General features: G+C 52.7%; 2 protein-coding genes across 3 annotated transcripts; one reads left to right on the forward strand and one right to left on the reverse strand.

The window, feature by feature from the left end:
- The first annotated feature begins 1,195 nt into the window (after positions 1–1,195).
- PEX6 (peroxisomal biogenesis factor 6) lies at positions 1,196–12,132 on the forward strand. Its single transcript, XM_072944979.1, has 17 exons — positions 1,196–2,165; positions 3,870–4,033; positions 4,502–4,585; positions 7,007–7,109; positions 7,193–7,326; positions 7,955–8,066; positions 8,461–8,669; positions 9,037–9,232; positions 9,402–9,478; positions 9,626–9,758; positions 9,840–10,045; positions 10,182–10,243; positions 10,485–10,593; positions 10,883–10,999; positions 11,123–11,200; positions 11,345–11,484; positions 11,679–12,132. The coding sequence occupies exons 1-17, from the start codon at positions 1,284–1,286 to the stop codon at positions 11,813–11,815; spliced, it is 2,943 nt and encodes a 980-aa protein (XP_072801080.1). The 5' UTR covers positions 1,196–1,283; the 3' UTR covers positions 11,816–12,132.
- A 123-nt stretch (positions 12,133–12,255) lies between these two features.
- GNMT (glycine N-methyltransferase) lies at positions 12,256–15,101 on the reverse strand. 2 transcript variants are annotated; one of them, XM_006201993.4, is made up of 6 exons: positions 14,845–15,101; positions 13,766–13,893; positions 13,216–13,332; positions 12,931–13,073; positions 12,711–12,832; positions 12,256–12,628 (listed from the first exon to the last, which is right to left on the reverse strand). In XM_006201993.4, exons 1-6 carry the CDS (start codon positions 15,090–15,092, stop codon positions 12,457–12,459), a joined length of 930 nt encoding a protein of 309 aa, XP_006202055.1. In that variant the 5' UTR covers positions 15,093–15,101; the 3' UTR covers positions 12,256–12,456. The 2 variants fall into 2 exon arrangements, with proteins under 2 accessions (XP_006202055.1, XP_072801081.1); XM_072944980.1 differs by having other exon boundaries at positions 12,493–12,628; positions 12,749–12,832.
- Positions 15,102–21,185: the final 6,084 nt, after the last annotated feature.

The following is a 21,185-nucleotide window of genomic DNA, read 5'->3' on the forward strand; positions in this document are numbered from 1 at the left end:
CATTAAAAAAAAGAAAGAAAGAAAAAGAAAAAATGTTAATAAATTAATTTTTTTAAAGATGTGAAACTGGGCAATTTCAGGTTTAGGACTAAAGGTACCTCCAGAAACTATAATCAAACATTTAAAAAATATTTCCTTGTCTCTCTAGGGATAGAAATATCTTATAACATGAAAATATAATATTCACCTCTCAAATTTTCAGAAAATTTTCAGGAATACATAATGTACAAAGTAGAAGACTGCCTCAAGATGAAGGAAAGGAGAAATTTGGGCAATCGTTGGAAGAGAATGCAAGGTCCAGAAAGAGTAGACTGCCACCAATCAAACCATTGATTCTAAATGCAAGTATATTGTTAATAACTGGAAGTGTGACCAACCAGTGTCCAAGTGTCTTATACAGAGCGGAAGACAAGGATGTACTCTAAGTAACAGCACAGACGGGAAGAAAGCTGTTGGTTTTGTACTCATGACTGAAGCCTTGAACCCTTCTCTTCTGCCTGCTCTGCTGCCCACCCCTCTCTAGGATAGAAACAGGAATGGGTCTCCAGTCTGCAAGGATTGGTGGAGGGAGAGCAGCCAGTTTTGGAGAGATGAAAATGCAAAGCTGCTTTGTCTTCACTTCAAATTTGGTGGGAGTAGATCGAACAGGACAAAAAACAGGACAAGAAACGCTGGAACGTGGGTTTTGTGTAGAATGTGTTGAAACAGGTGTGGCAGCACCAAGCACTTCAGGGCTACATGAATCACATATAGTTATTCAGCCAGCAACCACTACATATCCATAAGCATGTCTGAGACAGTTTTATAATCCTACCACTCCCTCGTGCAATCTTCCTCACAACCCCCAAACCTAAGTGCCTACAGTTTCGCAGAGTGGACTCCTTCCTAAACACTCCACAGCTCCCAGCAGGGGGTCAGCTTTGGTTCAAGGGGCACTGGACCATTCATTGATCATTCAATAAACTGTTAAGTACATGCTATGGGGCAGGCTAGTTGACAGGACGTTACTCCCCGAGCAGGCGCGTAAGGTAAATCTCTGTAAACACGTCTCAAAGGGCGCGTGTGTAACTGCAGCGATCGCCTTACTGCCATCGAGGTATCACGCTGATCAGTCCAAGGTGCAGCTCACCCTCCAGGATCATGCTCCGTGTACCGTACGCCCCGCCTACTTCCCTCGTTCCTCCCCCGGCGGAAGCGGAAGCGGTGTGTTTGTCGCCTGGACGGCTGGCTCTAAGGCTCCGGAAACCGCGCTCCTTCACGGTGCTTGTTGGTCTACTGTCACCATGGCGCTGGCAGTCTTGCGGGTGCTGGACCCCTTCCCGACCGAGACACCCCCGTTGGCGGTGCTGCTGCCGCCCGGGGGCCCTTGGCCTGCGGCGGGGCTGGGCCTGGTGCTGGCTCTGCGACCTGCAGGGGAGAGCCCGGCAGGGCCGGCGCTGCTAGTGGCGGCCCTGGAGGCGCCGGCCGCGGGCACCGAAGAGCAGGGACCCGGGCCCCCGCAGCTGCTGGTTAGCCGCGCGCTGCTGCGGCTCCTGGCCCTGGGATCCGGAGCGTGGGTGCGGGCGCGGCCTGTGCGGCGGCCCCCAGCCCTGGGCTGGGCGCTGCTTGGCACCTCGTCGGGGCCCGGACTCGGACAGCGAGTCGGACCGTTGCTGGTGAGGCGCGGAGAGGCCCTGCCAGTTCCCGGACCGCGGGTGCTGGAGACGCGGCCGGCGTTACAAGGGCTGCTGGGCCCAGGGACACGGCTAGCTGTGACAGAGCTCCGTGGGCGGGCCAAACTGGGTCCGGAGACTGAGGACTGCAGCCGGCCCCCTCCCCCGCCCGTAGTGTCCTCCTTCGCGGCTTGCGGCACAGTCCGACGACTCCGGGGAGTTCTGGGAGGGACTGGCGATTCACTGGGAGTGAGCCGGAGCTGCCTCCGTACCCTCGGCCTCTTCCAGGGCGAATGGGTGTGGGTGACCCGAGCCGGAGAGACATCGAACACTTCCCTGCCACACTTGGCCACAGTGCAGGTCCTAGAGCCTCGCTGGAACCTTTCTGAAAGGCTGGGACCCAGCTCCGGACAGCTGGGAGAGCCCCTCGCTGACGGACTGGCCCTCGTGCCTGCCACTCTGGCTTTTAATCTCGGCTGTGATCCCCTGGAAGTGGGAGAGCTCAGAATTCAGGTAGGATACAGGACTGAGGTCAGGAATGCTTCCTCCTCCTTATCCCCTCTTCTTTGAACTGAGTGGGAGGACCAGTTCTGTAGAATTTAGGTCCCTTTCTCCTTAGATCTTGTTGGGCTTTCTCCTTAAGACCTCTTAACTTTATCCATTCTCTACAATTAAAATATTTTGGTGGTACATGAGAAGGACTTTCACTATTTAGGTGAAAGGTGAGAGTCATAGTCAAATTACCACCAGATGTATAATCTGCTAAATCTAATCAGTTTGTTGAAACGCTGCAGTATATCCAGCATTGTGCAGAGTAGCATGGAGGATGATACCTCAGTGCTTTCACTCATGCTTATCCTTGACTTCAAGTTCCTTCCTATTCTTCTAGCCTCCTCTGTTAAAATCTTACCATCCTTTTCTTGAAGACCAATCTAAGGATGCCACCCCCTGCTCAAAGCCTTACAAAATCTCACCACCACAAATTTAATTAACATTACTTCTATAACATTTTGTGCCTTTCAGAGAGCATTTGTTTTATTCCGCCTTGTTAATTGTGTAATCCAACCCCCAGTTATATATTGTAAATTCCTTGAAGGGAAAGGCTCTTTATTATCTTTATTGCTTGGTATTTAATTTTAATATTTTAGTAAATATATCCAAGAGAGGTTTTTGCTTTCTGCCTTTTAGGAACTTACTTCAAGAAGATAATTGAGGGGAAGGGGGAAGGGTATAGCTCAGTGGTAGAACGCATGCTTAGCGTGCACAAGGTCCTGGACTCAATCCCCAGTACCACCGTTAAAAAAGTAAAATAAATAAATAAACCTAATTACCTACCTCCTCCTCAAAAAGATATTTTTAAAAAATGTTTAGTAAAAAGTATTTTTAAAAAAGATTTGGAGGAACAAATATAGTCTAATGTTTAATTAAGCACCTAGATACATGGTTTAGGCCTGCAGTGTCCAATATGGAAGCCACTAGCCACTTAGTGGCTTTTTAAATCAGTTGAAACTAAATAAAGTTAAAAGTTCAGTTCTTTGGTTACATGGTCACATGTCAAGTGCTCAATAGCCACTTGTAAATATAGAACATTTCTATTAGTGTAGAAAGTTCTATTAAGTAATGCTGGCACAGCCAGTTAGTGCTGTGGATGTCAAGAAGAGATATAAAATATGCGTGAATGGGAGCCATGTATGTTTCCTTCTGACTGGAGGAAAAATGCTGGAGAACTCAGGCTGGAACTCATTCAGCTGACCCAACCTTTTCAGCTTCAGTGAGATCACACCCTTTAACTACAGCCTGAATTCAAAGGGTCCCCACTAATGTCCAGTTAATATTCCCAACGGCTGCCTGGTAATGGTTACCACGTTCTCCTCACCCAGTGGCTGCCTGGTGTCACTTAAAGGATTTGTGAGAATTACATGTCTTTACCATTTCACTGGCTCTGGGCTAACATGAAGGTTTCACAGAACAGTTATCTTTACTGGTGAACTTTTTGGAGCTAGAGTCAGAAAAGTCACGGTCAAAAATCTCTTCCTGGTGCTCATTAGAAGGATAGGTTTCTGTTTTCTAAACAGGTATTCAGCTCTGCTGCCTTGGGTATCAAGCCTTGTGGTTATGGGAAGGATAAAGGATGAAAGCAGAAACATTGATTGCTGAGAGATTGGGCAGAGCCTGACTCCTTGGGAGAAGGTTGTAAGTAGTGGATTTCTCTAATAGAGGTACTTGGAGTGCTCCAGCACCTCTGAAGACAAAGGAAGCTGCTCCGTGCTGCCTGGGCCTCCGTTTGCCAAGGAGTTACACATCGAAATTGTGTCCTCTCCTCACTACAGCACTCACGGAAATTACGACCACGTTCTTTACCGGCATTTTCAGACACCCAGGTTAGCTGCTTACCCCTTTCAGGAGGATAGCATCTTGTTGCTCCTGTCTTATCCCATGCCTTGGATTCAGGTACCACAGAGCCTCTGATTTTAAAAAGCCACATTTTAAGGCAACATTGTGGCTAGAAGCCTCTTGGTGTGCCAGGCAGACAACAGAAGAGAAGTCTGGACCATGAGGTGAATCCGGACATTTGAAACTGAGAAACCACTCTGATTTGAAAAGGCCCCCAGAGAGCTGGGATCCTACTTGGCCCCTCTCTGGTCTCGGGTCCCCTTTCTAGCCTCTCTGCCATCTCCCCCAGCTCATTCTAGGTCAGACTTGTTCTCTGGACAACTGCTTGAGATCTCTGGGTGGGCAGGAGGCTCCTAAGAAATAGTCTGCATCTTGGAGGTGGGCATGCGGTGATGTGTCAGGCCTATGCTCTTGACTCCCATTGTGAGCTGACCAGGGCCACTGCTGTGTTACAGGGCAGTCCAGGAAGGGGATGTTCTGTGTGTGCCAACAGTTGGGCAAGTGGAGATCCTGGAAGGAAGCCCAGAGAAACTGCCCAGGTACGCAGCTGCCTCCTGTCCTACAGCTGGGATTCTTGACCTGGGTGCGGGAGTCCTACGACCCACTCCCCTCAAGTTGAATGGAATAATTTTGTGCATAGGAATATGTTGTGGTTGTCATGTACATTTTCCTAGAGAGACGGTACATTCTTCAGGTTCTCAGATAGACATGTGACTGAAAGAAGATTAAGAACCCCTGCGTGCTGACTTTGGGAGGTGTTTATCCCTAAATTGATCGGTGGTCCTAGGTAAAGTAAAGCATTAAGAATAGTTGAATGGCCTAGACCAAGGAGGGATTCCTTGCTTTCCATTCTCAGCCAGTGCTGTTTGGGTCAGGATTTGGGCCACACCTCCCATACACTCAGCACGAGGAGACCCAGGCCCTGATTTCTGCCCTAATGGAGGAAGTGTGCACATGCTCCTTTTCAACCCTTTCTCCCAAGGCAGGGGAGGGAGGGATTGCTGCTGTCCTTGAGAGCCCTTCTCTCTTTCCTTATCTTCAACCAAGAACAAGAAATAGAGCATAACTGAGACAAGGACCCAAAACAAGGAGTCCAACCTTTCTCCTCCTGTTGACTCTGACCACAGAGGTTCGGTATAAAATGGTGAGGCAAAGAATTCAGATGCTACCTTGGCCTTTTGTGAAGGGAGAGAATGTGTACCCCCAAACCCCAGGACTGATATCCCGTGGTGATTTACTAGGAGAAGGCAGCTGGTAGGCAACACTATCCTGACTTTCAGGGAACTCTCAGTGAGGTGGTGGGGCCAGCCTGCAGGAACTTGGGCATAAGAGTCCTGTTGTGCCCAAGGACTCTGGCCGAGCCAGCCTGGGTCCTCTGCCAAGAGAGAAGCCTTGTCTGGAGCTCCTGATTTGTCCTTGGTCAACATTCAGGGCTTGGTTCTGGCCAGTGCTCAATCTCCCCAGTCGCAAGGCTGCGGTACCCATCTGGCTCTCAGGAACACAGCCCAGTGTTCCCCAGCAGTGTCCAGATAATGTTCCAGAGGTCTGGCCCGTGTACTCACTGAGGTGGTCCATCCACTCTGCAGGAAAGGGAGAGGGGTGTCTCCCTGTCCCCTCCCCCTCCCCGGGCTGGTCCTCCTTGGATTCTGCTGCTCGCCCTGGGCACTCTGACTCAATGTTCAGCCTGACTGAGAGTCTAGGTTAGGGATCCACCTGTCATTTATTTACAGTGAATAACAACAGGACAGTTCTCCTTATGTTCTAATTTTTACCGCAATCACTGTCTACCGTCATAGTTTCACGAGTTTCCTAATACTAACCTGGTAGGCTTCCCCTCTACCTGGAGGAATTTACACCCTGACTGGACCTTAATTAGGCCCAGGCTCTGTTATTGCCTTGCTGCCTAAGGATTAAAGAGGGAGTAGTTCATCATATTTTCATTCGGAAAACTGGACTAGTAGCTGATATCTGCTACCCACCCTCTCCCTCCTTAGTAGGTTGAGTAACACTATCTCCCTCTAACACAAGCCAGTGACTGCACAGCCCCGGTGATGGCTGGGAGCTTTTGAAAAATACACGTGCCTGTGTCCCACCCCAGATATATTAGAGCAGAATCAGAGTGAGGCTGGGGCCTGTGCAGTCTTATTATTTTTTTCAAAAGAAGGAAATTTTAATTTTTTAATTGAGATATTCATGCACCCAAAGATTCATGCTTTTAAAGTGTACAATTTAGTGGTTTTTAGTATATTCACAAGGTTGTGCAGTCAGTGCCACTAATTCCAGAACATATTCATCACCCCCAAAAGAAATCTCCATCCAGTGGCAGTCACTCCCTGTTCCCTCCTTCCCGCAGCCACTGGCAACCACTAACCTACTGAATGGAATCATCCAATATGTGAGAGATGTTGGTTTTTAAAAGTTTCACAGATAATTCTAATGTGTGGCCAAAACAGAGAATCATGAATCATTAAATGTCATTATTATCTGCTTGCGATGAGGTCTTGTGAATTATTGAATAAGAGCCAAGGGACCTCTTTCCTCTGAGGTTTTGGGCGGCCTTGGTGGGTATGTTTTTGCGGGAGAGATTGTAATCTGAAGCCAGTGAAAGTGGTCAGATGGTCACTGCTTGGTGCGGCAGTGGTTTCTCCCATTGGAGCAGGTGGGTAGGCCATTTACTTGGAGAAACCCACCCTCAAGTGATGTTGTCATGAGGGATACAGAGGACCCACATAGCTCCCGCTCTCAAAATGCATGTGATCCAATCAGGGAGGTAAGAAAGACTGCCTGTTTTTCTTCTGCCCCCTCCTTCTTCCCCACCTCCACCATGTCTGGGGGCATTTATCTGCACTTCTCTTGAGTTTGTCCCTGCAGTGGAGCTCTGATTGAGACATCCACCTTGTCCGTGGAGAGTGGTGTGTGTGGGGTCTGGACCCAGGGTTCATTGGGCCTCTTGCTTGCAGGTGGCGGGAGATGTTTTTTAAAGTGAAGAAAACAGTTGGGGAAGCTCCGGACGGGCCAACCAGCGCCTACTTGGCTAACACCACCCATACCTCTTTGTACTTGGTGAGGCCCCAGTGGTGGGAGTAGACCTGGAAAAGGATCAGAAAGGACTTCCAGAGACTAAAGCTTCTTCCCACCTTTCACAGGTGGGTTCTACCCTGAGCCTCGTTCCAAGACGCCCTTCAGGGGAGTCCACTCCCTGGAGCAGCTTGTCTCCTCCAGGCCTGGAGGACTTGGTGACCGAGCTCTGTGCTGTCCTGAAGCCTCGCCTCCAGCCAGGGTGAGTGACCACAGGCTCAGGGTGTGAGAAAAGCCTGCTCAGAACATCCCTGGAGGGGCAGCAGGCCAGACAAGTACTCCTAATGCCCTGGCCAGAGTGGGATTGCATGGACCTCTCTCAGACCATTAGGCCCAGGCCACTAGCCCATATCCTGTCTGGAAGCAAATTCCCAGGCCCCTTTCCTGGGACAACCTCCATCCTCCAAAGTTAGCTAAGGAGGAAGGATCTCCCCAGAGACATCCGTCTCGGAGCGTGCCCTTCCCCTTGGGGAGCCCACTAGCCATCCTGACCTTCACCACCCTGGCCCCAAGAGACACAGGTCCTCATACCACTGGTCTAAGTATAGCTACAGACCCCTCCCTAATTCCTCTCAATATAATCCAGACCAGAGAGAACCAAATAGAAAGAGGCTTTACTGATGACAAAAGGGAGTCTCAGCTGCTGGATACGCTCTCTGCCCCTGCCCGAGTACCACAGGTGGTGTGGGAAATGTGGCCTCACCGTGTGGTGACAGCCCTGGGGGGAGGGGTGCCTCAAGGAAGGTGTCTGCTTTCTACATCCGAGGTTCCCTGTGTTCCTGGGGAGTCTCAGGAACTGGAGGAAACAGATGTCTGTTCTCTGGTTGCAGGGGTGCCCTGCTGACAGGAACTAGCAGTGTCCTTCTCCGGGGTCCCCCGGGCAGCGGGAAGACCACTGCAGTCACTGCTGCCTGCAGCCGCCTTGGGCTCCACTTACTGAAGGTGAGGGTCCCCAGAGAGCAGACCCCAACTGTGTCTCCTCCCCAGCCGGCCTCTCCCTCTCCCTCTGCCCGCCCCTCCCAGCCCCTCCTCCCTGGGATACTAGCTGGGCCCCACCACCTTAGCCTAGTGGGCCAGTGGGTCAGGCATGGTCCCATGATGCTGAGCTGTACTGACAGATGCTCTCAAGAAGGAGGGGGTTTCAAGGTGTCGGCAAACAGTCCAGGGAATGAGATTAGGGCAAAAAAGAGTTAGGATTTGGCTAGTGTTACCTTCTTCCCGCATTCCGGCCCTCCCAAAAAGAGATGGCCTGGACCTTCTTCTGACCCCTCCCCCATTCTCCTGCCCCAGTCACCCTTGCCCCTTGCTCACAGGCCCATCGGGACCCCCTCCCCAGGTGCCCTGCTCCAGCCTCTGTGCAGATAGTAGTGGGGCTGTGGAGACAAAACTGCAGGCCACCTTCTCCTGGGCCCGGCGCTGCCGGCCTGTGGTTCTGTTGCTGACAGCTGTGGACCTGCTGGGCCGGGATCGGGATGGGCTAGGTGAGGATGCCCGTGTGGTGGCCACGCTGCGCCGCCTCCTCTTGGATGAAGACCCCCTCACCAGGTATCGGACATCACTGGGCCTGTTAAGGGGTGTGGCGCACCCTCCTACCTCTCTTCAGCCTTCGCCCTCTCTTCCCCACTCCTTGGTGGCTTCTCAGACATGTCGCCCATCTGGCTGCTCTCCAGACAGCCCTGAGATGAGGGTTCCCAGAGGGAGGAGGATGCAGCCCCTGGTATTTCTTGGGGGACACTAGGTCAGAGTAAAAGAACAGCCTCTACCTTCACTGAGCTCCCTGTGTGAGGGGGAGCCCCACCCAGGATGCTCTGGGGCACTCATCTCCCTGTCCCATCCCAGCACCACCATTCTCCCTGCCCTTCTGTGCCGGCAGGCCCCCTTCTCGCCCTCAGTGCCCACTCCCTGTCTGCAGCTGCCCTCCCCTGATGGTTGTGGCCACCACCAGCCGGGCCCAGGACCTCCCTGCGGACGTGCACACAGCGTTTCCTCACGAGCTGGAGGTGCCCGTGCTGTCAGAGGGGCAGCGGCTCAGCATCCTGCAGGCCCTCACTGCCCACCTCCCCCTGGGCCAAGAGGTGAACCTGGCCCAGCTGGCCCGGCGGTGTGCAGTGAGTACCGAGGCGGGATGCAGGCCTCCCTGCACTCCTTGTTGGGGGAACTCCTCCTGCTGCCCTGCAAGTCAGGGTAGAAAACCCCGAGGTATTGGCATTGGGCCCCTGTTCCAGCTGGGTTCCTGCCGGCTATGCCCTGCTCATGTGTTCTCTCCCGTGGTTCCAGGGCTTTGTGGTGGGGGATCTCTATGCCCTTTTGACCCACAGCAGCCGGGCAGCCTGCACCAGGATCAAGAACTCAGGGTAAGGAAATGGGGCACAGGAGGGGTGAGGCAGCCAGAGGTGGTGCAGGTGACAGGGCTGGTGAGGAAGGGAGGAGGGCGAGGACCCTGATGGGGAGGAGGCCTTACATCAGGCCCTCCAGAGGCCTCCCTGGGTTTTTCTTGGCAGTTCTGGAGGTGGCTTGAGTGAGGAGGATGAGGGGGAGCTGTGTGCTGCTGGCTGTCCTCTCCTGGCTGAGGACTTCGGGCAGGCGCTGGAGCAGCTGCAGTCAGCTCACTCCCAGGCCGTCGGAGCCCCCAAGGTAGACACTCCAGGTCCTTGGAGGCGGGGCCACAGGTCCCTCCACCAGCGTGTCCCCAACCGTGCCCTTTCCATCTGCTAGATCCCCTCGGTGTCCTGGCATGATGTGGGTGGGCTGCAGGAGGTGAAGAAGGAGATTCTGGAGACCATTCAGCTCCCTCTGGAGCACCCTGAGCTGCTGAGCCTGGGCCTGAGGCGCTCAGGCCTTCTGCTCCACGGGCCCCCTGGCACCGGCAAGACCCTGCTGGCCAAGGCAGTAGCCACCGAGTGCAGCCTTACCTTCCTCAGGTAGCAAGGGGGCCCCAAAGGGAGGGCGGGTGGACTGGGGGCTGCAGCAGGCCAGGGAGCAGGAGGGGTTGGCCTGGAGGTCAGTTGTGTGTTTCTGCATCTGCCGAGTCTCACCCTCTCCCATCCTCTCCCTTAGCGTGAAGGGGCCCGAGCTCATCAACATGTATGTGGGCCAAAGTGAGGAGAATGTACGGGAAGGTGAGTGAGCTGTGAGGGGCAGGGCTTTCAGCCCTTCCCCAACCCCAGTGGCCCCTGTGCCTTCCCCATCCTCAGGCTGCTCGTGGTCACTGCTAGTCTTCCTCTCCACAAGTCAGGATCCTGCCCAGCAGGGCCTAGTACCTGAAGTGCTAGTGATGAATTGTCAAACCTGGGTTTCCCTCCCCATCTCCTGACTTCACATCCCACTGAGCCTCCCCATCTTGGGGCTCCTCTCTCCCAGTGTTTGCCAGGGCCAGGGCCGCGGCTCCATGCATTATCTTCTTTGATGAACTGGACTCCTTGGCCCCAAGCCGGGGGCGAAGTGGAGACTCTGGAGGTGTGATGGACAGGTAGGGGTCTGAGCCAGGATGGAGTCTGGGGCGCAGGACAGAGGGATGTGAGACAGGTTGCACTAGTCTTTGGAGCCCAAAGAGTTTCTGCCCTTGCAGTTCTGAGACAGTATAATGGAAACTAAAAGGGGCCGTGGAGTTGGGTGTGGAATGCTGAGGAGAATGGGGGCCTGCACAGAAGGGTACACGGGGTATGACTGAGCAGGGGGCCCTGTGGAGAAGGCCTGCAAGGAGGGAAACACAGGCAGGAGGGAGGCTGAGGATGCGTCAAGCACGTCCTCCTTTGCAGGGTGGTGTCTCAGCTCCTGGCTGAGCTGGATGGGCTTCACAGCACTCAGGATGTGTTTGTGATCGGAGCCACCAACAGACCAGACCTCCTGGACCCTGCCCTTCTGCGGCCCGGCAGGTGCACACCCCTTACCTCTCATCTCCACCAGGACCATTTGGGCCTGTCCCTTGACCCCCATCCTGTGCCTCTCCACCCTCATGCTGGGCTCGCTGCCACTTATGCCCACATATCTCCCTAAAGATTTGACAAGCTGGTGTTCGTGGGGGTGAGCGAGGACCGCGCCTCTCAGCTCCGTGTTCTGAGTGCTATCACGCGCAAGTATGCCCTGTTGGGGGGGATTCCTGAAGGGCTGGAGCCTCAGGATGGTTAGGGGATGAGTGTGGAATAAGCTGGTCAGGGATGCTGGTTGACAGGGGAAGGGAAGCCAGGTAAAACTCTGTCTTTCCTGTTTCCCCACAACAGATTCAGGCTAGAGCCCTCTGTGAGCCTGGTGGACGTGCTGGACCACTGCCCTCCCCAGCTGACAGGCGCAGACCTCTACTCCCTGTGCTCCGATGCCATGACAGCTGCCCTCAAACGCAGGGTTCGGGACCTGGAGGAAGGTGAGCCACTTGCCAGCCCCATAGGTTAGCCAAAAACCTAGTGGGCACCAGGCCCAGTTCTGGATTTCAGTGGAGGGACTGTGGACCATTAGGGGCTCTGGGCAAGAAGGTGCCTACCCAGGCACTCCCCTGCTCGGGCGCAGACCACAGCCTCTGTGCCCCAGCTAGGTTTCACCTACTCTCGTCACCCCCAGGCCTGGAGCCCGGGAGCTCCGCACTGCTGCTCACCATGGAGGACCTGCTGCAGGCTGCGGCCCGGCTGCAGCCCTCAGTCAGCGAGCAGGAGCTGCTCCGCTACAAGCGCATCCAGCGCAAGTTTGCTGCCTGCTAGGAGCCTCCTCGGCCTGGGACCCTGCCCACGGTGGCAAAAGGTACCTGGGTATCTCCAGAGACCTGAGAGAGCAAAGGCTGTTTCTCAGGCTGCTGCCGTCAACCCACCTGACGGCTGCCTGCCTCCGGGAGATCCCCTGGGTGCCGAGTGGCATCAGGAGCCCCAGGAGAGCTCAGGAGGCATCCCCTCCTGCCCTCCAGGCCAGTTCCAAGACTAAGGCTCTCTGCTCAGGAGAAGAGGTGGGGCCTGGAGCTCTGGGGATGGGGCCCTGAGAGAGCACCTTCTGTGGCTGAAAATAAAGTGTATGCTGCCCCCTGCTGGTGGTGTGATCTGAAAGGTTGGAGTAGGGAAGAGCAAGGCTGTGGAGGAGTAAACCCAGGGGTGGGCAGGTGGGTACCACAGAAGCCTGATCCTTACGACATAAACACAACACATACAGTCTGAAAAAGGCACAGACTATATTGTTCCCCCTTCCATCTGTATGAACCCAAATCCCTGCTCCCCAGCTGCAGACTGCCCTTCCCCTCACCCACCCCAGGATTTGCACTGGGGGCTGGGTTTAGTGTAGGGCTACTGGTCCCCTCCTCCCCAGACAGAGCCTGGCAGCTCCTGGGCAGTGGTCTGGGGAGCTGAGGCCTTGCTCAGTCTGTCCTCTTGAGCACGTGGATGAAATAGCAGGGAATGTAGGCCTGGCCTGGCTTGTAAGGCTTGAAGTCGCCCAGGATGCTGTGCTGACACTTGCCCCCGAAGGCTGTTTGAAGCAACTCCGTGAAGGATGCCAGACAGTGAGGGTAGTAGGAGAGCCGGAACTTACTGCAACAGAGCCCCCGACCAACCATGAGGACTGGTGGGCTCAGCACCCTTCCCCCCAACCCCTGCTTCATTCAGTGGGTACCTCAAGCCAGGAGAACTGTCCTGGCCAGTCCCTGGCACCTGCACCGTGTAGTCCAGGGTCACCATGTGGGCCTTGTTGTTCACTGTCAGCACTGATGTCCTGATGTCCTTGGTCAGGTCACTCTGCAGGTGGTGGTAGCAGGCTGCATTAGCTTCTGCATCTACCGTGGGGCCAGGATCACACCTCCCACTCTGGTCCCTCCCTCCCTCAGGGGCCCCACCTTATAGTAGATGTTCTTTCCTGGAGGCGCGCAGCCTGTGCTGAGGATGTGGTCATAGTTGCGGTGATCGATGACCAGCACGCCCCCTGATCGCACCATGCTTGCGATGTTCTTCAGTGCCAGCCGGTGCTCGCTCTGGTCCCCTGAACTCCAGGCAGGGGCAGAGAGGCTACGTCTGCCCAGAGCCCCCAGCACCAGTCTCCCTCCCATCTTTCTCATCCCCAGGGGTCTGGAAAGGATATAGTTTAAAGCAGGGTCTGTGCCCAGGGCCACACCCTCTCTCACCTTTGCAGTCTGGCAAGTGGGCAAAACTGTTTCCAAGGCAAATGACAGCATCAAAGCCACCCTCTGGTGGCTGAGGCACATCTTTTTCCAGAGTCAACCAGTTGGCTTCTTCAATGACTAGGGGCCGGGAAGATGACGAGGGATCAGGTACCAGCAGTACCCTCCACCACCAAGTGCGGTCCTGCCTCAATTTCCCCTTCAAGACACACACATCCAGTCTGGGGGAGTGGATCATTATGAACAAGACGGGTGAAGAGGAACAGGGGTCCAAGGAGGAGGAAGCCATGGTTACCATGGGAAGGAGGGCTCTGTGCTTATGGGTTTTTACTCAGGGAGAGGGGGACAAGACACTACACGTAATTAAAACTAGCCCCTCATACTTGATACCTCATTCTGGTGCCTAAGCCTCCCATTTCAGGGAAATGACAGTAATTTTACTGTCCTCCTTGAGAAGAACAAAACACCCCACCACAGGAGCTAAGGGATCCCAGGGCAGAGAGAACTGTGTCCTTGGGGGCTGGGCTGAGGGGGCCTGACTGGACACATTTACCCCACTTGTCGAAGGAGGGCTCGTGCCGCCGGTTCCAGCGCTCTTTAAGTGCATACTTCAGCATCTTGTCACTGGCATCCACGCTTGTCACATTGAAGCCCTCTTCCACCAGCATGATGGAGTCCACCCTGGGCAGCACCAGGAAGGAGAGGCAGGGAGAGGCAGAGAGAGGCAGTCAGAGGGGCCTGGGAAGGCAAGGAGGAGGCCCTGTGCTGGACACTTCCGTCTCCTCAGCTCTTCAGAGTCCATTTCTCTGCTTCCTGTTCCCAGGCTCTCTCCACTGACCTCAAATGACCTGGCAAATCTATCACTTAGTGGCAACTTTTATATTTTAGCATCTATTCCAAGCCAAGCATACTAGAAATGTGCATTAATCCTCATGGCAATACATGGAGGTAGATGGTGTTATCCCCATTTGAGGAAGGGGACAAACTGAGGCTCCTGGAAATTCACTTGAGCACAGAAGGGCATGTAGCACGGTGGTTTAGAGCACAGGTCAGACCCTAACCAGCCTCGGTCTGCACTTCCTCTCCACCTTTACCTCTCCGAGGCCAAAGTTTTACAACTGTAAACGGGTATCACTACTTACCTCAGTTGGGTTTTGTGAGGATTTTAAAAACTGATGTTATCAGGAGCACCTGGCACAGGGCTTTGGCGGGGCAAAAGTTGAACAAGTACTAACTGTTAATGCTGCCCAAGGCCATCACGCGAGGAATGAGAGGAGCGAAGATCTGACCTCAAAGCCTGGTCCTTGCGCCGCCCCCCAGGCGAATCCGCTGTGCCCACACCCTTGCTCCCTCCCTGGGTCTCCTCGCGCTCTTCCTGCCGTCAGCCTCGCCCTGCCCGTTCTGCCTGGGCACTTTTTTCACGCCCTGGCGTCGCGCCCCGGCCCGGCTCCGGGTCGGCAGAGGAGGCTGCCCCGACGTGCCTGCGTGGTCCCGCGATCCGGCAGCCTGGGCCGAGCCGGTCTTGTCTCCCCCCATCCACCGCCAGCCCCCGGTTCCCCCGGCCCTCGCTAACCCCCGGCCTGCCCCGGCCGCCTGCTACCCCGGGTCCCGCTGTGCCCTGCCCCGACTCACCCGGTGCCGCAGGCCACGTCGAGCACCCGCTGACAGCCGTGCTGGCGCAGCAGCCCGAGCAGCCAGGCCTTGTACTCGGCAGTGCGGCTGCGAGTGTCCCCGATGTAGAGCTGCCACACGCGTGCTGCCTCTCCGTCCGCGTACTGGTCCGGGAGCCCTTCAGCCGCCACCCCCAGGGAGCGGGTCCGGTACACGCTGTCCACCATCCTGCGACGAGCCTTGTTCCGCCGCCGCCTCCCGCTCGGCATTTATAACACGGCCCCTGGCGGAGCGCCGGCGGCCCCACCTGCCCAATGGCAGGTGAGCGCGGGGGCACGCCCCTGCTGGGCTCCGGGCCCAGGGCCGCGGGGAGGGCACTGCTTGGCAATCCTGGACGAGTCCTTCCCACCCTCCTTAAGATCCGACCTCTGGACGATCCTACGGCGGGAAAGGACCCTCCCAGGCCCCTATCTACTTAACCCAGTGCGCAGGAGGACCCGGGAGGGGCCAGGAGAAGAAGGAGCTGTGAGATGGCCCGCTCCATCCCCTGTCCCAAGCTGGAAAGAAACTTCACAGTCCACAGAGATGAGCGCCCAGGGCTGAACCGTCCACAGTGGAAAAAAGTCCAGCTGAAGGAGAGCCTGGCCAGCCAGGGAAGGGAAGAATGAGGAGTGTCTGGGGAAAGTGCTGGCCTGGTTTTCCAAGTCCAGGAGCAGTTCCCAAGGGATCATCCCTCTCACCTGGGGGCGGGGGGCAAGTGCTCTTCTGTCGTGGAAGTGATGCTTCAGGTTTTTCTGTGAGCCACCTGAGATGGAGTCTTGTTCCAACTCCTCTCCAACCAAGCGCACTTCTAAAGACCCACTGCTTTCCACGGAGGTGGCCACAGCGTAGGAAGTCCAGGGTCGGGGTGGGAGTGCTTGGTGCTCTTGCTATTATATTGCTCATTGTTACTTTATAAATTGGTCCTTTCATTTGGTTAGTATACATCTACCCTTCCTCCTCAAAGCATAAAGTCTCTTCCTGGGGCAAGACCCTGGACTGAAGTGGATTCAGGAAGATGGTGCCACCCAGAGAAGCCCCAGACAGCAAGAACAGCCTTCCTCACCTGTCTTTGTTCTTCTGGCTTCAGAAAGGGCCAGTTATGGAGTTTGGAACAAAGAAACCTCCCCTCCCCTCATCTTTTATGACCTATAGAATCCTGGAGCTGGAGGAATCCCAAAGATTTATAATCATTCTCACCTTTCTATTTTGGCACAGAGACAGTCTTGAATGGGCCATGCCCAAGTAATGGAGTCTCGTGTTCACACTGACCCCACAGACAGGTCTTTGGCAACAGGCTTAGAAAGACACTATACTGGGGAGTTTATAATATGATTTTTTAAAATAATATGAATGCTGATGGCAAGTTTGGATTTTTAAAAACTCGTAAGTTGTGAATAGCTTCTAAATGCACTTTCCATTTCAAAGACAAGATTTTTGTTCTGAAGTTAATAATTATTTGATTTCTTTCTCATCCAGAAGCATTTTTTAAAAGTTGAGATCACAGTACACATGCAATTTCAAAGCACTTTTTCTTTCTTTTTCCACTTTTAACTCTCAAAACCATGTTTTCTTCTCTTGGCCATAAATTACTTGGCATAAAGCATTTTTTGGCTACACTGAGTGGATGTGCTGCGACTTGTTTAATCATTCCCCAAGCTCTGAACATTTAAAATGCTCCCACGATTTTTCAAGAGAGTGAACATGTGGATGACTATGATGAAATCATTCTCCAAACGGAATTTTTCTGTTAATTGATGCTGTCACCCAAAACAAATGTTTGTTTCAACTCTTCTCTACATGAAGATACTATTCATTGATATTTCAATGGGTAGAAAATTGTATCTAATTGTTGTAATCTTCTTTAATTACTACCAAAATGTACCAAGTAATTGCAGTCCTTCATCTCTAAATTGTCCACGTTCTTTGTCCACTGAAATATATCAAAACTGCCTTTTGTTTTACTCGATTAGTCCCTGTGAATTTTAGATAACCCAAATCTGAGGTCCTGGGCCATGGAAGGGAAGGTCACAGAATACATATCAATTTATACTTTCACTTAGCTGAAAACAAGGATCGGTGGTATTTTTAATATGCAATGCTTATTATTTGTAATTGGCCGAAAAGACTAAATTCTGCATCCCCAAATGTATATTTGCAAAAAAGATTCTAGGTTGGAAATAGGGCTGCAACCTGACAAACTCCAAGGCTATTCCTGTTTGAGGACACATTAAAATCTTAAAATTGTGAATTATGTATATGTATATTGACTACAAATGGCAGACATCCTGGCTATTTTTGTTTTGATTCAGAACAGGTAGAAATTCATTGTTCAGAGGAGGTATGCCCATTTCCAAACTCTAGTCCAAGCCCTTAGGAAAAACTCTTCTCTGCTGTTGAACACTGGGACGCTGTGGGTGGGGTGGGAAGCCGCCCACCAGCATGGAGTCTGCTAGCAGATTTATCACAATGGATCCTTTTTTGGCCTCTCAATATACCGTGAAAGACTTAATCTGCTTTAATAAAGTTCCATCAAGTGAGCGTAAAAGTGGTTCCTAAATTGATGGTTGTAACACAAATTGGTGGTGGCGACATTACCATTAAGCTTAGTGTTATCTATGAGAAGTCCACCAATGTGTGGAAAAGAGGTTCTCTTTGACCATTTCATACTTTGCTGATTTTTTTTTTTCGGCAGGGTCGGTAATTAGGTTTCTTTCTTTTTATGGAGGTGCTGGGGATGGAAGCCAGGACCACTCATTGAAACAGGTGACTTAGCAGATGGCTTCTTGATGAGATGAAGAATAAAATAGCAAGACCACTTTGGTGAGTATAATTCCTAACAAAATAACATCCGGCTTTTTGAGTGTCTTGTTTTTTTCAGATTGAGAACCTTTTCTATTTTAGAGAAGTGATGAGGATAGATGTCGCCACCCTGGAGCTGGTGATGGGGTCAGCCCACTTCTCCGTCAATGTGCAACACCTCCCTGTAGAGAATCACAATCATCTTGGTGGGAGTTTAAGTTCTGTTGGCCAGTACAACCTTAATAAGTGGACGGTACACTTTTAAAGAAAGAATGAAGAAAACTGGATTCCTCTTAAAGAAATTGTGAAGAGAAGCCAGCCCTAGAGGGCAGTGTCAGGGTCAGCTGCTTTTAAACTATCCACAACTGTAAAGTGAAAAGGGAGAAAGACTTGAAGGTTAACTCACTCCCAACTGCATGTCCAACATGGAACTCTGAAGACATAAATAGATTAGCGTGCCTTCTAGAAGAGAGCCACGTGGAGGAAAGATGGTCTGAGCCAACTGGCTGTGGCTGCAGGGTTCTACAGCATTGGGGTTATGCCCCAGGACACTGAAGCCATTCCACTGGGACTCACAACCTGGTTGGGCCACTTCCTAAATGTGTGACCTTGGGTAAGTTATTTAACCTTTCTGTGCTCTGTTCATTCAACAGACAGTTATTAAGTGGCAACTCTGAGTGCTGGGGATACTGCAGTGAACAAAACAGACAAAAATCCCCATTCTTTTTGTAGAGCGTGTGTGTAGGGAGTGGGGGGTTCTGGGTGATGGTAACAATGTATCATGTGTGTGCTGGTGACTTCGGTGTTCAGATTGTAAAAATTAATTGAGCTGTACACCTATGTGGACTTTCCTGTATTTTACTTTGAATCCACGGCCTTGTGAAGATCATTAAATATTAAGTGAATTAACTATGTAAAACCACGTAGAGCTGTGCTTGCCACATAGTAACACACACTCAAAAAAGTGACTACTATTATTATTTCAGTGAAACTCCTTATAGCTCAAACTAGGGCATCAGGGGATGTTCAAGAGGGATTCAGCTGGCTCTGCTGCTAGGATTAGTACAGAGTCCTTCCATAAACCAGTTAGGTGTGGACCATGCATCTGTCACGAAAACATGTGCTTTTCTTTCAAGATCAAAAAATGAGATGAATTTTGTTCGTACTTGTGACCTAAAGTGATTTAAGGCAGCTGTGAACATGTGGACAGGTTGTGCACTGCACAAATTCTCCATATTTAAGGGGCTTCAATGCAAATTGCAAAACTCATGAGCTTGTATATTTGTTATCATTTTCTGGCAGGAATTCTGGCAGTCAGGTGTCTTACTCTAACAAAACTTTTATTAAAATAACTTTCGGACAGATGGGAGTCAAAGGTGTGAAAAGCACCACTTTCTAACTTGCAAAAAGATGCTGCACATTAATACCGCCCAGGAACTTGGAAATAAAGGGAGGAGCCAGACTCCTAGGAGCTCTCTCTTAAAACAAATACAGAGAGGTCCCAATGCAGCCACTTCTGAGACTACAGAGCCCCAGCACCTGAGACTTATCACTGAACTGGAACAAACTGACAAACTGACCTTGAGGTTTGCCCATCGGCCTTTGTGGTTCTGGGTGATGCATGTCTCCAACAGGGAGAGAGATCCTCTCTGAGGTTCTGACAATTCGTGCCTCTGAGGACCAGATGTGGCTTCATTAGGCCTTGGCCCCTCTGAACACAAGACCCAAATTTTTCCTGGTGAAGTGGGTTCCACCTGGCCTCATCTTAAGACCCACATGGACTCCTGGATCTCCCACCCAGGAAGTCTGAGGGGAACCCCGACATCAGCATGTTTAACAAGCATCCAAGTGACTCTCATGTCCATGTGAGGGCAGGAAACCCTATTTTCATCAGGTTTCTAATAAGGGGATTGAAATCAGGTTCACTCAAGCTCAGACAGTACCCTCACCTCATCGAGGGAAGGGATGTGGGAAAGTGGGAGGCAATATTCAAGTTCAAAGAAGCCTGTGTGTGGTGGGGAAGCCAGATCCTGCCTTCTTTCTTTTCCAGGCTGGGCCAGGGAGAAGCTGCCTGCTGGGGTGGGTAGGTGGGGAGCTAGTGAGTGTGTAATATGTCTGGCCTTGTGGGGGGCGGGAGAGGGTGCTCATCATGCAGCCACAGGTCAAAGAGCAACACAGTCACAGAGCTGCCCGCCCTCTGGGCTGGTCCTTGGCCTGGGATTCGGCCCCTGGGCCAACACCCCAGGAAGGGGATAGGTCTTGCCTCATCCTACTCTAAGGACAGTGAAACTCTGGGGATGGAAGTAAGCCAGGCACTGAAGTGCTGTGGGTTAGTGATAGGATGAGGGAGTCAGACTGGCCATCAAACCCTAGACAGCCCTGGGTTCCAATGCCTGACCCCAGTTGTCTCCTGTGTTCAGAACAAAGTCCAGGACTGGAATCTCTGCCCATGGCCCCTTCAACAGCGGGTGGTATCAGCACTGGAGATGCGGAGGTGGGGGCCAGACCAAAAAGGATCATCCTCCAAGGGCCTGTTCTAAGCCTCATAGGCCAGAGAAGCAGCTTCCCAGTTTGCCCCACTCTCTATGGCCTTGGTGTCCCCACCTCGGGGAGGGAAAGAGGGACTGAGCCCAGGTTGAAGGGACCCCAGAGGCTCTTCTCTGGAAGCTGGAGTCTGGGACCCCTCAGCAGTGCTGGTCCTACCTGCTGGCCTCAGCGCAGGTGCTCCTGGGGATGTGGCAGCCCCTTCCGCCATTCTCACCTTCCAAGAAGCAACAGCTGCTTCCTATTTTCCTTTTAGAAGAGACTTGTTAGTGGGGGGGGGGGGTTAAGGGTAAGAATCCAAACCAGTTCAATATGAACCACGTGGTCAGAGCCAGGTGTCGGCGGGGAAGGGGTCCTGCAGCAGCAGGATCCTGCGGATACAATGGACTGGTGCTCAAAGCCAGAGTCTGAGGGCAGGTCTACCACTACCAGCAGGAGGGCTTCAGGTGTATCCCTTGACTTGAGCCTCAGTTTCTCCTTCTACAAAATGGGGCTAACAGCTACCACCCAAGTGCACTGTTAGGGTTAAAGCACTAGCATCATCACCATTGCTACTGACGCCACTGATCTCTGCCCTCAGGACAAACTGGGGAGGTGCCTGAGCTTCCCACCCCTTCTCCCCAGAGGCCAGCCTTCCCGTTCCTCCCCTGCTCCTAGAGAACATGGTGTAACCAGCTGTTGTTGGGGGATTGGGGTGTCCTCCCATCTAGGCTCCAGGCACAACAGTTAGGAAGTGCAGAGTGATCAGGTGTAGTCATCAGGGAACAAGGTTCAAGACCAACAGGCAGGGCCAGACAGAGGTGGAGGGCAGGGGCGGGAACCAGTATGGTCACTCGTGTACACTTTACACAACAAACAGGAAGACCTTGGGGGAGAGAGGAGAGGTGGGATGCAGGGAAGGAATGAGGGCAGCCAGGTGCCAGGGCACGAGTGAGGCCCCTCCCACCCTGGGGGGTTCAGTTAGGCCAAGTGCAGCT

This window comes from Vicugna pacos, chromosome 20 (genome assembly GCF_048564905.1).
Source record: "Vicugna pacos chromosome 20, VicPac4, whole genome shotgun sequence".
In the NCBI taxonomy this organism is placed as follows: Eukaryota; Metazoa; Chordata; class Mammalia; order Artiodactyla; family Camelidae; genus Vicugna; species Vicugna pacos.

Excerpts from the sequence above, each read along its gene's own strand:
- PEX6 (XM_072944979.1), top strand. The coding sequence starts at position 1,284 with ATGGCGCTGGCAGTCTTGCGGGTGCTGGACCCCTTCCCGACCGAGACA. Across the intron at positions 8,067-8,460 it reads TTGGGCTCCACTTACTGAAG|GTGCCCTGCTCCAGCCTCTG; the intron begins GTGAGGGTCCCC and ends CCCCCTCCCCAG. Across the intron at positions 11,201-11,344 it reads CTGAGTGCTATCACGCGCAA|ATTCAGGCTAGAGCCCTCTG; the intron begins GTATGCCCTGTT and ends TCCCCACAACAG.
- GNMT (XM_006201993.4), bottom strand. The coding sequence starts at position 15,092 with ATGCCGAGCGGGAGGCGGCGGCGGAACAAGGCTCGTCGCAGGATGGTG. Across the intron at positions 13,894-14,844 it reads GACGTGGCCTGCGGCACCGG|GGTGGACTCCATCATGCTGG; the intron begins GTGAGTCGGGGC and ends GGTGCTGCCCAG. Across the intron at positions 12,629-12,710 it reads GACAGTTCTCCTGGCTTGAG|TAAGTTCCGGCTCTCCTACT; the intron begins GTACCCACTGAA and ends GCTCTGTTGCAG.